The sequence below is a fragment of the Podarcis muralis genome, chromosome 6, assembly GCF_964188315.1.
Source record: "Podarcis muralis chromosome 6, rPodMur119.hap1.1, whole genome shotgun sequence".
NCBI classification, from domain to species: domain Eukaryota; kingdom Metazoa; phylum Chordata; class Lepidosauria; order Squamata; family Lacertidae; genus Podarcis; species Podarcis muralis.
This window is the reverse complement of record NC_135660.1, coordinates 65,211,647-65,224,815: the sequence shown is the minus strand read 5'-3', so window position 1 is coordinate 65,224,815 and position 13,169 is coordinate 65,211,647. Positions and strand designations below refer to the sequence as shown.

General features: G+C 42.4%; 1 protein-coding gene across 3 annotated transcripts; it reads left to right on the top strand.

The window, feature by feature from the left end:
• The first annotated feature begins 3,282 nt into the window (after positions 1-3,282).
• Positions 3,283-11,450, top strand: LOC114597280 (gastric triacylglycerol lipase-like). Of its 3 annotated transcripts, none has more exons than XM_028729686.2 (11): positions 3,283-3,404; positions 4,100-4,149; positions 5,111-5,223; positions 5,774-5,891; positions 7,335-7,533; positions 7,843-7,952; positions 8,295-8,431; positions 9,621-9,767; positions 10,290-10,361; positions 10,452-10,520; positions 11,123-11,450. In XM_028729686.2, the coding sequence occupies exons 3-11, from the start codon at positions 5,122-5,124 to the stop codon at positions 11,354-11,356; spliced, it is 1,188 nt and encodes a 395-aa protein (XP_028585519.2). In that variant the 5' UTR covers positions 3,283-3,404; positions 4,100-4,149; positions 5,111-5,121; the 3' UTR covers positions 11,357-11,450. The 3 variants fall into 3 exon arrangements, with proteins under 3 accessions (XP_028585519.2, XP_028585517.2, XP_028585518.2); XM_028729684.2 differs by having other exon boundaries at positions 5,774-5,897; XM_028729685.2 differs by lacking the exon at positions 3,283-3,404 and adding an exon at positions 3,882-4,007 and having other exon boundaries at positions 5,774-5,897.
• Positions 11,451-13,169: the final 1,719 nt, after the last annotated feature.

Below are 13,169 nucleotides of genomic sequence, written 5' to 3'. Positions count from 1 at the left end.
GTTCTCTAGCCAAACCATATGTATAAAAATGCACACCAGGGTAAAATGTGGACATATGCCTATATTAGTGAGAATAACATACAAAATGCATTATATTAGGGGAAACCACTTTGAAGCAGCAGCAATGATGATGATGATGATGATGTACCCCACCCATCTGACTGGGTTGTCCCACCCACTCTAGGAGGCTACTATATTTGGGGAAAGTGCATAGAAAAATGGGTATATTAGGAGAGGTGCATACCAAAATGCTGATGTGCATTTCTGAGGACTTTAATTCTCTCTGCCCCACCTTGCAAAATGGTATGCTAACATAGGGAACTGAATTTAAGATGATAAAAATAAGAAACGGAGAAATTGAAATTGACACATTGCCCATCCCTAGTTGAAGAGTTTAGAATGTGCTTAACACTGAATTCAGCAGGACTAGAAAGTGCTTAACTTGGGATATGTATCCAATTCCTTTTTTTATTATTAGAACTTTGCATTGGTTTGTGAAATTTGTATGTATCTATTGTGAATGAGAAATATTTGTCTCTGTGTACTATGTACGACCAGAAGAGGGCAGGCTTAGCCTTTGGAATTGCTCTTCACAGTTGCAGCAGCAAATAAATTGATGCAGGTTAGCTACATCTCCGTACAGAAGAATGTGCTAAGTAACATACAGTGGTACCTCAGGTTACGTACGCTTCAGGTTACAGACTCCGCTAACCCAGAAATATTACCTCAGGTTAAGAACTTTGCTTCAGGAGGAGAACAGAAATTGTGCAGCGGCGGCACAGTGGCAGCGGGAGGCCCCATTAGCTAAAGTAGTGCTTCAGGTTAAGAACAGTTTCAGGTTAAGAACGGACCTCCAGAACGAATTAAGTATGTAACCAGAGGTACCACTGTATATTTATTCTCTCTCACTCTCTCTGTGTGTTTTCTATTCTTTAGAGATCTCTCAGAAGCGTATTGATTGCAGAAGCGTATTGATTGTTTTAGAAGCGTTTTTATTGATTGTAGAAGTTAGGCACTGTGACACTTGCACACACGTTTCTTATACTGTCTCTTTAATCACATGCAACAAATTCCCAGTTTGCAGAATCGGGGAATAGAAACAACTAGGCAAGTGTAGAATACGAAACCCAGACTCGCACTGAGGAAGCAGGGCACTTAAATAATTTTTTGTAAGGTGGACACAGTGGCCTAAAATATCAAGCATGTTATAAAAGAAGAACTGAACCTAGCCCTTGGTTCTGACCCAAGTATTTAATGTATGTGTGTGTGTATGTGTGTGTGGTTTGGGAGTTGCACAGTCAGGGAAAAAACAATGCTGTCCAGGGTTGTAAAGAGTGCGGAGAGAATAATTGGGTGCACTCTTCCCACCTTGGATCAAATCTATGCTGCCAGGTGTTATAAGAAAGCTGTAGAGATAGTGCAGGATAGTGCGCACCCCGGAAATGATCTATTTCAGCTTCTGCCTTCTGGAAGAAGGTACAGGGTTATAAAGACTAGGACTAGCCGCCTGAGAAACTGTTTTTATCCAAATGCGATTTGGGTTTTAAACGCAGTGTAAGTTAGGATCTGTGGGAGTATATTGTATTTAATTATGGGGTATCAGAGTTTTTAGGGGATTAACCAGGCTGGGATAGCTGGGATAGCAGGCTTGTTGGTTTTTGAATGTCTGATGTAGATTTTTTCAATTTCGTTGTTGTGTATGGGACAATGACAATAAAGTTTATAGTATCATATTGTATATAAAAGCATTGTGATACTAGCAGTTTTATTTTTCAAGGCCCGTTGGGCAGACCAACCGTGTGTTGCAAAGATGTCTGCAAGCGTGACACGAAGGCTGGCAACATCAACCCCACCATGTAAGAACCCCATGCAGACAACCTCAGTGCCTGGAGACAGTCAGGTCATGTATACATGGCAGTGACCAGAGGTGGAACAACTGCTGGGGGAGCACAAAGAAATGCCCTAGGGCATCCGAAGCACCACAACCAGGTGCCTTCATTTGCCACAGCTGCAACAAAACATGTCTTTCCCATATGACCATCTCTATAGCCGCAGCGGGTGCTACAACTGTCCAACAGTTTGACTTCACCCCCAGAGGCGCTCCCTCCATTGTCTCCTGAGACAGATGGATGCCAACAACATATCTTAAAGGCAGCCAGCAGAGGTTTGTTCCAGGTTTTCACAGGTTCAGACAAGAATCTCAGTACCTGCAGACGCACAGCCTGGTTGGGCTGGGTTGACTCGATCAGGCTGGGGATTGGGATGACTTACCGTATTTTTCACTCTATAAGACGCACCAGACCACAAGACACACCTAGTTTTTGGAGGAGGAAAACAAGAAAATAATAATAATTCTGAATCTCAGAAACCAGAACAGCAAGAGGGATCGCTGCGCAGTGAAAGCAGCAATCCCTCTTGCTGTTCTGGCTTCTGGGATAACTCTGCAGCTTGCATTCGCCCCATAAGACGCACACACATTTCCCCTTACTTTTTAGGAGGGAAAAAGTGAGTCTTATAGAGCAAAAAATATGGTAATCCTTGGCACTACGGTTGCTGCTCCTCTGTGTTGCTGCCTGCTGGACCTCACCAGCCCCAGCCCATGGAGTCTATGACCTGAAATGGTGTAGTGATGGATAGGCAGCAGAAGAGCAAGAAGGACTGGGCCAAGTCAAGTCAGCTTATTGTGTGTTAGCAGACAGCCATTGTGTGTTTGCAGTCAGCCATTCTACACATGTAAACGATAACAAAAGTATTATTAATAATAATAAGATTTACATTTCTGCTTCTTAATTTTTAAGTTTAATAGCATAGATTTTTTGAAGCAGGATATCTAGATATTCTGAAGTATATACTACATCAGACAGCATGAAACAGGTCTTTGCTAAGGATCAGCTTCCCTTCTGTGATCTTAACAACGAGTAAATATACCTGCAATTGTTTCTAAGATCATTATAAAAAGGGCATTCATGAATTGTATCTTCTATTGACTAAACCACAAGCTCTGTCCTTCTTAGGAATTCCTTTGTTTCAGCCCATCCAATCTGCTCGTGGAAGGACATTTAATCTTGCTGACGTGAAGGCTACCCTCATTTTGACGTTTGGTAGGTGGGAGCATTGCAGCAGGGTTTTTTAAACTGACTTAGCTGAGTTTGCTTAGCAGCAGCAGCAGCAGCAACAACAACAACAACTGTTTACTGCTCTGGCTGAACCTTTGCTTCTTTCTTCCCCTTTTTAAAAAAGTGCTTTGTACATGGTGCAAAGGTAATAGTCCAGTGCTATGTCTGACGTGGCAGTCAGTTGTAGGGATGCAACTTGGCAGTGCACTGAATGCTAGTGCCTGGGCTGTCAGCCTGGGCAGATGTCTGACCTTACTGACACATCCTTATCCCACCAGTTGTCCACAGGTAAGAACAGGGGGAAACCCTCGCAGAAGGATCACCACTGAAGGATCACCACAAGGCTGTGATTTTGAAACAGCATGATTTACTGATTTCTTCATTCTCTTATTTATACAAACCCTGCTTTTTTAAGATTAGCTTTAAGATTAATGTTAATCCTAAAATTAACTTTGAGATTAACATTAACCTTGTTTGACAAAAACTTTCAAAATAGCCTCCGGAAGCCAACAGTTAATTGGATGTCCAAACGTAATTTGCGTAGCTGTTTCACAATAGCTTAGGAAAGCACGCAACTGCTCTGATTTATGAGCTAACCTTTTCGTGAAGGTTAACTGGGACCCTGTAAAGATGTTAGATGTATCATTTTTTAAAAGTGTACATAAATATTCTTGGGGAGGAGAAAAGGGGGATGTGAGCAGAACCGACTCAAGTGGTTGCTTAAACTGTAAGGAGATCTTATCTCAAGTGGCTTGTTGTCTTTTGATAGCCAAGACAGTGTCACAGTTATTTATGTGACCCCTGCATTCTTCTCCCCTCCCTACCCCCTGAGCTCCACAGTTTATATATTAGAAAGGCTCAGTCAACAAGAGACCCAGTTTATTCTAAACGGTATGTAGTGAGAACTGTGGCTCCTTTTTGCCATCTTAAATGTTTTAGCTCTGCCCTTCGTTAGGTTTACTTGCATTTTCTGACTTTTGCAGGTGCTGCTGTTTTTGCAGTTGATCCATTTTGAAGCATCGGATCTTCAGAGGTAAGGTTCTTGGAACTGTCCAGGGTGTGTATAAGTGTGTATACGGTTAGATGGAAGATGTTTTTAATACTAGATTTATCGTTCACACACAATGTGTACAGCACATGGATTCTGCTGATATAGGTGTAGAAGATGTCCTCTCTCTACACAGAGAGGGGCAGATTGACAGAAAACTGATGGTCGCTGCCTACTGCAGAAGAGAGGCCTATGACACATAATGTGGAAAATGTATATGGATGGAGAAAACTTGAGTTGCAGCAGTAGCCATGTTTCACACAAGGGCCAAACGATATGGTACGTTTAGCTCCATATCTGTGCCTTTAAATGCAGGGCTGGTTTGTTTGTTTTACACTGATTGTAAGCATAGGGACCCTGATGCAGATAGGGACCCTAGAATGGTGTTGGGGTAACTTTAACCCACCTGCTGCAGTCCTGGTTCAGACCACCCAACCGACTCCACAGAATACTTACAATCCGCATTGAGGAAAACCCCCTCTAATTTTCACTTCAATGGGAACTTATTTTTCCCTTTTGCTGGCACATAAGGTCTGATCTGGTTTGCTGCTGTGTAGGGGGAAAGGTCGAAACCTAAAGGCACAGATACGGAGCTAATGTAACATGTTATTTGATGGGAAGCGCTTTGTTTATTTTTGTTATTGCAGAAGGGGACCAAATTGGAGGCACTGTTAATTTGTTTGCTATTGCAAACTTTAATAAGTGGCCAACATTGCATTACTTCTTATCTGCTGAGTGTTGATTTCTGTCTAGGACGGTGTTCCTAAGAGCAGTTAATTCACTTCTTTCTTTGAAAACACCATCGACTTACCTGAAGTGCAATGACCCGTTGAAAGACGCCAACATGATTGTTTTAGAAGCCTTGAGTATGCATGACATTGACGCATGTGAAGTTAGCTCAAACTCATCAAATTTGGGTGTGCTAATTAAGATCCATTCCCAACAGGCAAACAGACGATGCCGTGGGCTTCCATTCTCATCTGCTTGGTTTATGGCTCTGCCTTAGCTCATGGACTTATTGGGGATAGATCGGTTGATTATGAAGCCACTTTAAATGCGGTAAGTAACGCAAAGCAGGGAATGTTCCCCAAGACACAGAATGAGAGAAGCCCATTAGGGGATCAGTTAAATGGGTTCAGCCCACAAAATGTGTGACCTGTTCTCTGCCAAACATCATTCCACGCTGATTGAGCTCAGATCTACTCCAGGGGACACACTAGTTGGAAAGCTTCCAGGGGCCATGATGATTATTATCTTTGGAAAAAGAGAAGCATCCCTAAAAAGAAACGTTATGAGGGATGGGTGAGGGCCAGGTTCTTACTACCATTGTTCTATACAAAGAGGGTGAGGCAGATTCTTTTCTCCCCCCCCCCCTCCCCATACATGGTATGCTCCTTTCCTGCCTCCCACAACATTGTCAAAGATGTGAGAGGAAGTGAAAAAGAAGGGAGCACATGAGCAAGGCGTGCTCTCATTCACATGGCTGTGTCTGGATTTTACTACTCCTCCAGTCCTTCTGAGCTGTGACAGAATACTGACAATACTTACTTGTAGCAGAGCCTTTTAAAGCTTCTCAAACTGATTTTAAATATTGTGTGTGTCCCTGTAGAAATCACTCATCGAGTACTGGGAATACCCTGCTGAAGAACATGATGTCACAACAGACGATGGCTATATACTTACCATCTTCAGAATTCCACATGGCAGAGCTGACAGGCCGGACCCAGGCGCAAGTTTGTACTATAAATTCTTATTTGCTTGATTTCCATTAGGACTTAACAATGCTTAAGAATTAATATGCTTTTAAAGGGGGAATCATTTCTCCCCTCCCTTCAATCTAGTTTGCCTCCTGAATTTTAAAATTGCTCAACCTTCCTCTGCTCCCCGTTCCCACTCATCTGACCCTTCTCTGTGCATGTCTGGGGCACTGAAAGTGGGGTTAAGAATTAGAGTGGCATCACTGCTACTGGGGACAGGTTAGCTCAGATAGAGCATGTCAAAATATTTGCAACCAGTAGTTACAATAGACATACAGACTCTTCCGGGTATATATTTAGCAATAGATCCATAATCTAATATAACAGCAAATGATATATTATAGGGCAAAAGTTACCGTTGAGTGGTGATGTAAAAAATCATAAATTTTGATTATGACCCGCATTCATTGCATTCAGCACTGTTTCCATTCTGCAGTTCAGCTTCTGACAAAACTAAGTTATTCCTTTCACTGTCCTCTGGCAGAATTTTACATAATTACAAAGGTAATCATTTTATCGTTACATTATTCCACACCATTTATTTAAATGCAAAGGAAATGCAAGTCGTGTGTGTGTGTGTGTGTGTGTGTGTGTGTGTGTGTAGTAATCAATTACATATCATTTGTGGACTGAAAACAACAGCAAATGCCAATTGTATTTGCTGGATTGATTTCTGCTCTGGACATGGGACTAAGAAGTGAACATCAACAATTTCTGCTTCCGTTTCCTATGGAATCCTCCGACGCCATTGCCTTTGAGCTTGCCAAAGTTCAAAGATAATGATGGGAGGCCAGAAAGTGGGCGGGAGAGGAGAGTGCAGGAAGATGGGGGCTCCGTGCGCGTGCAGACTGGCTGCTTGAGAGGTCCCTGCCTGACGCGACGCCATGTCCTAGGAGAAGCCCAAGGAAGGAGTAAAAAAGGGAGAATGACCATATCAATTTAAAAGTAAAACAAAATGCCACACACCAGTAAGTAAACTAATGAAGGCCTATTGTGAGAGATGGGGTTTGTCAATGAGACAGTTTAGATTCAGACTAGATGGACGACCAATTAATGAAACAGATACACCTGCACAGTTGGAAATGGAAGATGAGGATACTATTGATGCGTTTCAACAGTAGATGGGTGGCATGTGCTACATATCCTGTCCTTTTAGGAAGAGGAATGTAAAATTTCAACTCACTTTATCATCTGTCCTTGGATGTGCTATTAAATAGTAAACAAATGAACATGCCAATCATACAGGAATCTTCTCATGTTCTGAAGAGATTTATCCAAATTCTTTCCCTGTCCCTGATATACTGTGTGTGCAAGTTGAAGCTGTACCTGTGGAAAATTACTGCGTCATAAAAATGGGCCCAGTCAAAGCATCCCCCAGATTGTTCAGTGTCCCTCTCTTTTCCTTTCTTTCAGGGCCAAGGCCAGTAGTATTTCTGCAGCATGGTTTGCTTGTAGATGCTGCAAACTGGTTCCAAAACCTTCCTCATAACAGCCTGGCATTCATGCTAGCTGATGCTGGCTATGATGTTTGGCTAGGAAACAGCCGAGGGAACAGCTGGTCCAGAAGGCATCACTTTCTTTCACCCAGATCAGTGGAGTTCTGGGAATTCAGGTAACCTGATTGTTGCACAGCAAAAGTGTGCAGTCTGGCAGCAGCATTCCTGTCCCAGCTATAAAGCTCTCATTACAGACAGCCCCACATTGGAGAATGCATTGATCACATCAGCATCTATTGTGCTGAAAAGATCATAATGTTAGGCCCTCTTCTCTCAGTAACCTCAGAGTATCTGCAGTTACTGAGCACAGTGCAAATGGGAAGATAATAGTCCTGACATAACATTCTGGAATTCAAAGAGTCTGGAAAGTCCTTTGTTATCCCCATGAAGCCAGCTTAATGTGGACAATATTTCCCCCCGCCCAGCTTTGATCAGATGGCAAAATATGACCTTCCGGCATCTATAGATTATGTTCTGCAGAAAACTGGACAGAAACAACTATTTTATATTGGCCATTCACAAGGAACCACTATGGGTAAGTTCAAAAGCTTTCAACTTGACCAGCATGTACACGTAAAACTTATTTCCAAATAGGCGAGCCTAGAATTGCAACCTATTTAAAGGTTCCTCTGCATAGCCACATGCAGTGAAATATGAAGTTGTAGATGACAATTTTGCTAAACTTGTTTGCTTGTAGTTGTGTGGTGAGTGGGGTGTGGGGTGTGGGGTGTGGGGTGTGGGGTCCTGGCTTTGCCTTGTCCCTAGAAGCAAAAATGTCAACAAACCAGTTTTTCAAGTTTACCATTAAACTCCCCCCCCCCCCAGTTCCTTTCTTTGATGACAAAACCTGTTCCTCTCTCCTCTTTCTTCCCCTCAGCTTTTATAGCTTTTTCTACCAATCCTCGACTGGCTGCAAAAATCAAGCTGTACATTGCCTTGGCTCCTGTTGCCACAGTGAAATATGCTAAAACTCCTCTGGCAAAGCTCTCCCTGCTTCATGAAGTGCAAATCAAGGTATGCAGTTCTTCTGAGTCTTCACTATACAGATCCAGAGCGGAATACCCTGTAGTGGTAAACAATTTGGTGGTGCTGTGGCCTAAGACCCACAAGAGCAACTCCTTATCCTTTAGCACTGTGTGATGCCTGACAGGCCGGGCATCAACACCTGACGTGGGTTGGGCAAGCATTGGAGCTGACGTCAGCCTCTTTTTTTCTCTGTGGCCTGGCGCTGTGAAGTGAAGCATGGCGGCAGTTGTAGTATCGGGTGGCTAGGTCTGCAGTACCTTCACCGCAGCTGCCCATTTCCTCTGCTGCCTGCCACTGCCAACACCCATCTCTTGGTAAGCTTTGGGTGAAACAACTGGGAGGCTGTGAAAAGGTACCACCAGAGGGCACTCTGGCCAGGCCCTTATCAAACCTTGCAGTGGCCCCGTGACAAAAGTGCATCAGTGGACAACTTTGCCTTGTAAACTAGGCAGACCGTTGGTTTAACTCAGCACTGGCTATATGTTTTTGACTTGAGGACTACATTGACTCATGGCTAAGCCTCTGCGGGGCCCCATGCCAACAGCGGTTGTGGACAGCAGTGGGTGTGGCCACCTCGCACTCTTGCTCACACACTTATCCCATGCACACACAGGATACACAGTGCAGGTCAGCTGATCTGTGCAGGTCAGCTGAGAAGGAGGAGGATTGTTTCCGCGCACTCCATCAAATCTGCTGACCAGGGAGGGGATGATTTGCATCTCCATTGAGGTGCATTCTGTCTTCTTTAAGTCCTGCCCCCACCTCACTTTGTTCCTGCCACTCTTGGTCTTTAACTTTTCAGGACTTTAGGATTGTCCTTCATATATGATGTCCAATTACTTTAGATTTTACCGCATTACACTGAATGTTGTTGTTTTAATATTGTACAAATGTTTGAATTTTCATTTGCACTGGAATCCATGTGCAGATGCCCTTCCAAATTTTTAATGAATTAATAGATAATATAGTCTATTACAAAGGCTCTCTTAAGGCCCACGTTTCGTCACATTCCAATAGTACTTAAACTAGAGACATTTGCCATGCAGAGCAGTGTCCGTGCCTGGCTTATCTTAAGTGCTTATAATTTGGGACTTTTTAGATCATATTATCACTCTACGGAACTGGAATAACGAGGATTCTGTATCCTTAACACAAGTGTCACTTTGAAATTTTGCAGGCCATGTTTGGAATGAAAGAATTTTTACCAAAAACTTTTTTTGGTTCTTTGGTTGCTGCTGAATTTTGTAGCCGAAACTTATTGGCCCCCATTTGTGGCAACCTCCTGTTCATGTTGTGTGGATTTAATGAGAAGAACCTAAACCTGGTGAGTAGAATTTTTTAAATATATGCTCTTCTGCATTCCCAAGACTATCTGTTCCATCCACTTACTCCTCCTGATTCGCATGTATTATGAAAAGCAACGGCCACACTCAAGGATAGACCACTTAAAGACCAAGGAAGGAGCCTGAACATGCAACTGAGTAGATGGTGCCTGGCTTAGATAAACAGAGACACATTATCTGTCTGGTTCTGTCTAAACCAGGGACCTCCGGTCATCCAGATATTGAACTACAATTCCCATGATTCCTGACCTTTGAACATGCTGTCTGGAGCTGATGGGAGTCCAACAATGTCCACTAGGTTCCCCATCACTGGTCTAAGCAGTCGAGGCAAGAAGGGAACAAACTGCGACCATACACAAAAATTCAGCTTTCGCCAGGCCACAGTTCTGTACATCACTGCATGCACATTTAGCTAATCCTATAAATATTGTTATTCTGAATCACATGTTTAACCTTTTTGATGCCTGGCTGGGTTGTGAAAAAGAAGCTGTTTTATCTTTCAGAGCCGAATAGATGTTTATGCAGCCCAAGTCCCATCTGGAACATCTGTGCAGAATATAATCCATTGGAAGCAGGTATGGTCCACCAGAAATATTAACCTCTCCCTCTCCCATTGTTCCTTTTCTTGATATATGCATACATTTGAGATTCTTTTCTATCTGCAGAGCATCCTTGCTGGTAAACTCCAAGCTTATGATTATGGATTGTTTGACAACCTAGCTCGTTATGGCAAGGTAGAGCCTTTTCCAACTTTTTCAGATTTTGTTCCAAAATGAAAATAAAAATACTGAAAGTTTGCAAATGCCCTTACTATCTCCACTTCCCTTAAAGCATTGAATACCATGCTGTATTTATTCTAAAAAGCAACTGACAGGTGACAGTGGGGCAAGGGTGAGAAGGCGAAAGAAAGAAAGTAGATTGTTCAAGAGAGTAAGCTGGCTTACACTGCCTGATGAAGTGATTAAAACATTGAATAAAACATTATTATTATTTAATTAATTAAATAATAATAATATTCTGTACCTTTTACCAAACAACTAAAGTAAAACAAGCTAATAAAAAAATGCTACAGGATCTCAATCTGTTTTTAGTTTATTGTTATTTTAACTTTGCAGAAGTATTAGATTATTGTTGTTAACTCTTCTTATTGATTTTTTTTTAAAATCCCCTTTGTAAACCATATTTAGGGTTCTTCTTGTTTAACAGTGCATAACTTTTATGAAATATTTCTTTACATTTCTCCCCCCTCCCCTTACACATAAAAATTGGACAAAACTTTGCTAAAATCTTATTCTGTTTCATTTGAGCTCATTTTCTCTTTCAATCTTTTTTAAAGGTTGAACCTCCTGAATACAATATAAGGAATATGAATGTAACAACAATAGTCTGGAGTTCTGGAAAAGATTGGCTTTCTGGCCCTGAGGATGTCAATATGTTAATCCCCAAGATCAAAAACCTTCTTTACCACGAATATATTCCTGAGTGGAATCATCTGGATTTTGTGTTTGGTCTTGATGCTGCTGATCGAATGTATTATAAAATCATTGAGAATTTAAAAGAGAACCTTTAAGGAAATGTTTTCTCTTGGAATAGGAACAAAGTCCCTTTGCTTTCCTGATTGTCTGATTTTTTAAAAGAAAGAAATAAACTAATACTTTATAAAACTTTCTCATAGTATTACTGTACCCAGTACATTTTCACCCCACCTCAGATTTAAATGCACATCAGTCAAATTGGATTTGATAAATATATTGCCCAATTTACACATCACCCAGGACATTCCTGATGATGATGATTTATTGAATTTATATACAGCCCTATACCCAAGGGTCTCATGGCAGTTCACAGAATAAAATCAAGATATAAAACAACATAATAACTAATAAAAATAAAAACAACAACCCAATACCCCTGCAAACCACATTTTAAAAGAGCATAGGTTGTAAATCAGATCAACCAACAGCCTGGTTAAAAAGGAACATTTTTGCCTGGCTCCTAAAGGTGTATAATGAAGGCGCCAGGCGAACTTCCCTGGAGAGAGCATTCTGCAGACAGGGAGTCACTGCAGAGAAGTCCCTTTCTCGTGTTGCCACCCTCCAGACCTCTCAAGGAAGAGGCACATGAAGAAGGGCCTCAGGAGATGATCTCAGGGTCTGATATCTCCTACCCTGCTGAATTCTACCTGAAAATCATGGAGAATGGCCTTTTCTGTGGTGGTTCCCCATTTGTGAAATGCTCTCGCCAGTGGGGCTTGCCTGGCACCATCATCATATATCTTTAGGCACCAAGCAAAAGCTTTCCACTATTTTATTGTAATATTGTGCCCCAAGATTCCAGGAGCTGACCCGGGTTCGTGTTTCCTTTTTGGATATGTGGCACAGCAGAGACTCTGGTGTCCTCACGATATGCAGTTTATTTACACATATACAGTGGTAGCTTTGTATTCGAGCAGCTTGGCTCTTGAACAAATCGACTCCCGAACACCGCAAACCCAGAAGTAAGTGTTCCGGTTTGTGAATTTTTTTTGGAAGTTGAATGTCTGATGAGGCTTCTTTTTGAGTGCAGGAAGCTCCTGCAGCCAATCAGAAGCTGCGCCTTGGTTTTTGAACAGTTTCAGGAGTCGAACAGACTCCCAGAACAGATTAAGTTCGAGAACTAAGGTACCACTGTATACAACCTGAGCCAGCAATGGAGGGGTTCACAGCATCGACACCCAAAAGGGGTCTTGTTTCTGTTAGAATTCCTGCTCCATGATTGCAGTCATGGGATTGTTGTCTTTCACATGACGTGGTATGTTTTGACTCCACAGAGTGGGATGTGATGGAGACAGGATGTTTGTGTTACTGTGTTCCATGAAGTGGGGCTATTGTCCTTTGTTCTTTTTTCCCTTTGCTGTCTGATGCTAGAGAGAGAGGGAGCCATGTTGTAGTGCTCCGTGTGTGTTTATATGTAAATAAAGTAGATTAGCCAAAATGCTGAGTTGCTGAGGTCTGTCACACGAAGCTGTGAAGACTCTGAGGATCCCTAAGTGTGCCGGTGATGTTCGGGCTGAAGAAAGCTTTTGAAGCTCCCGAACGATCAACCAGGAGGGAGAACATGCCAATTGGGCATGTGTCTCTGCCAGGGTCCTACTTGAGTGTAGGCTGAGCTCCTAACAGTTTTCCCCATAGCCGCAGCCTTGGATTCAAACGTAAATCAAACATTGCTCTTCAGCGTTGCTCTGACTCTCTCTCCAGCTTGCTGTTTTACCTCAAGGTCACATCACTCCACTCTCATCTCTTGTCTTTTGACTTTCTGAAGCTAGCAGCCAGCTGAGGAAAAGCGTGGGCAGCCAGACTAACACCTCAACATGGAAAGTTAACCTGGCTTATATTTTCACACTT

Coding starts and splice junctions, on each gene's coding strand:
- LOC114597280 (XM_028729684.2), top strand. CDS start 5,122: ATGCCGTGGGCTTCCATTCTCATCTGCTTGGTTTATGGCTCTGCCTTA. Junction 7,534..7,842: donor GTGGAGTTCTGGGAATTCAG/GTAACCTGATTG, acceptor CCCCCCGCCCAG/CTTTGATCAGATGGCAAAAT. Junction 10,362..10,451: donor ATATAATCCATTGGAAGCAG/GTATGGTCCACC, acceptor TTCTATCTGCAG/AGCATCCTTGCTGGTAAACT.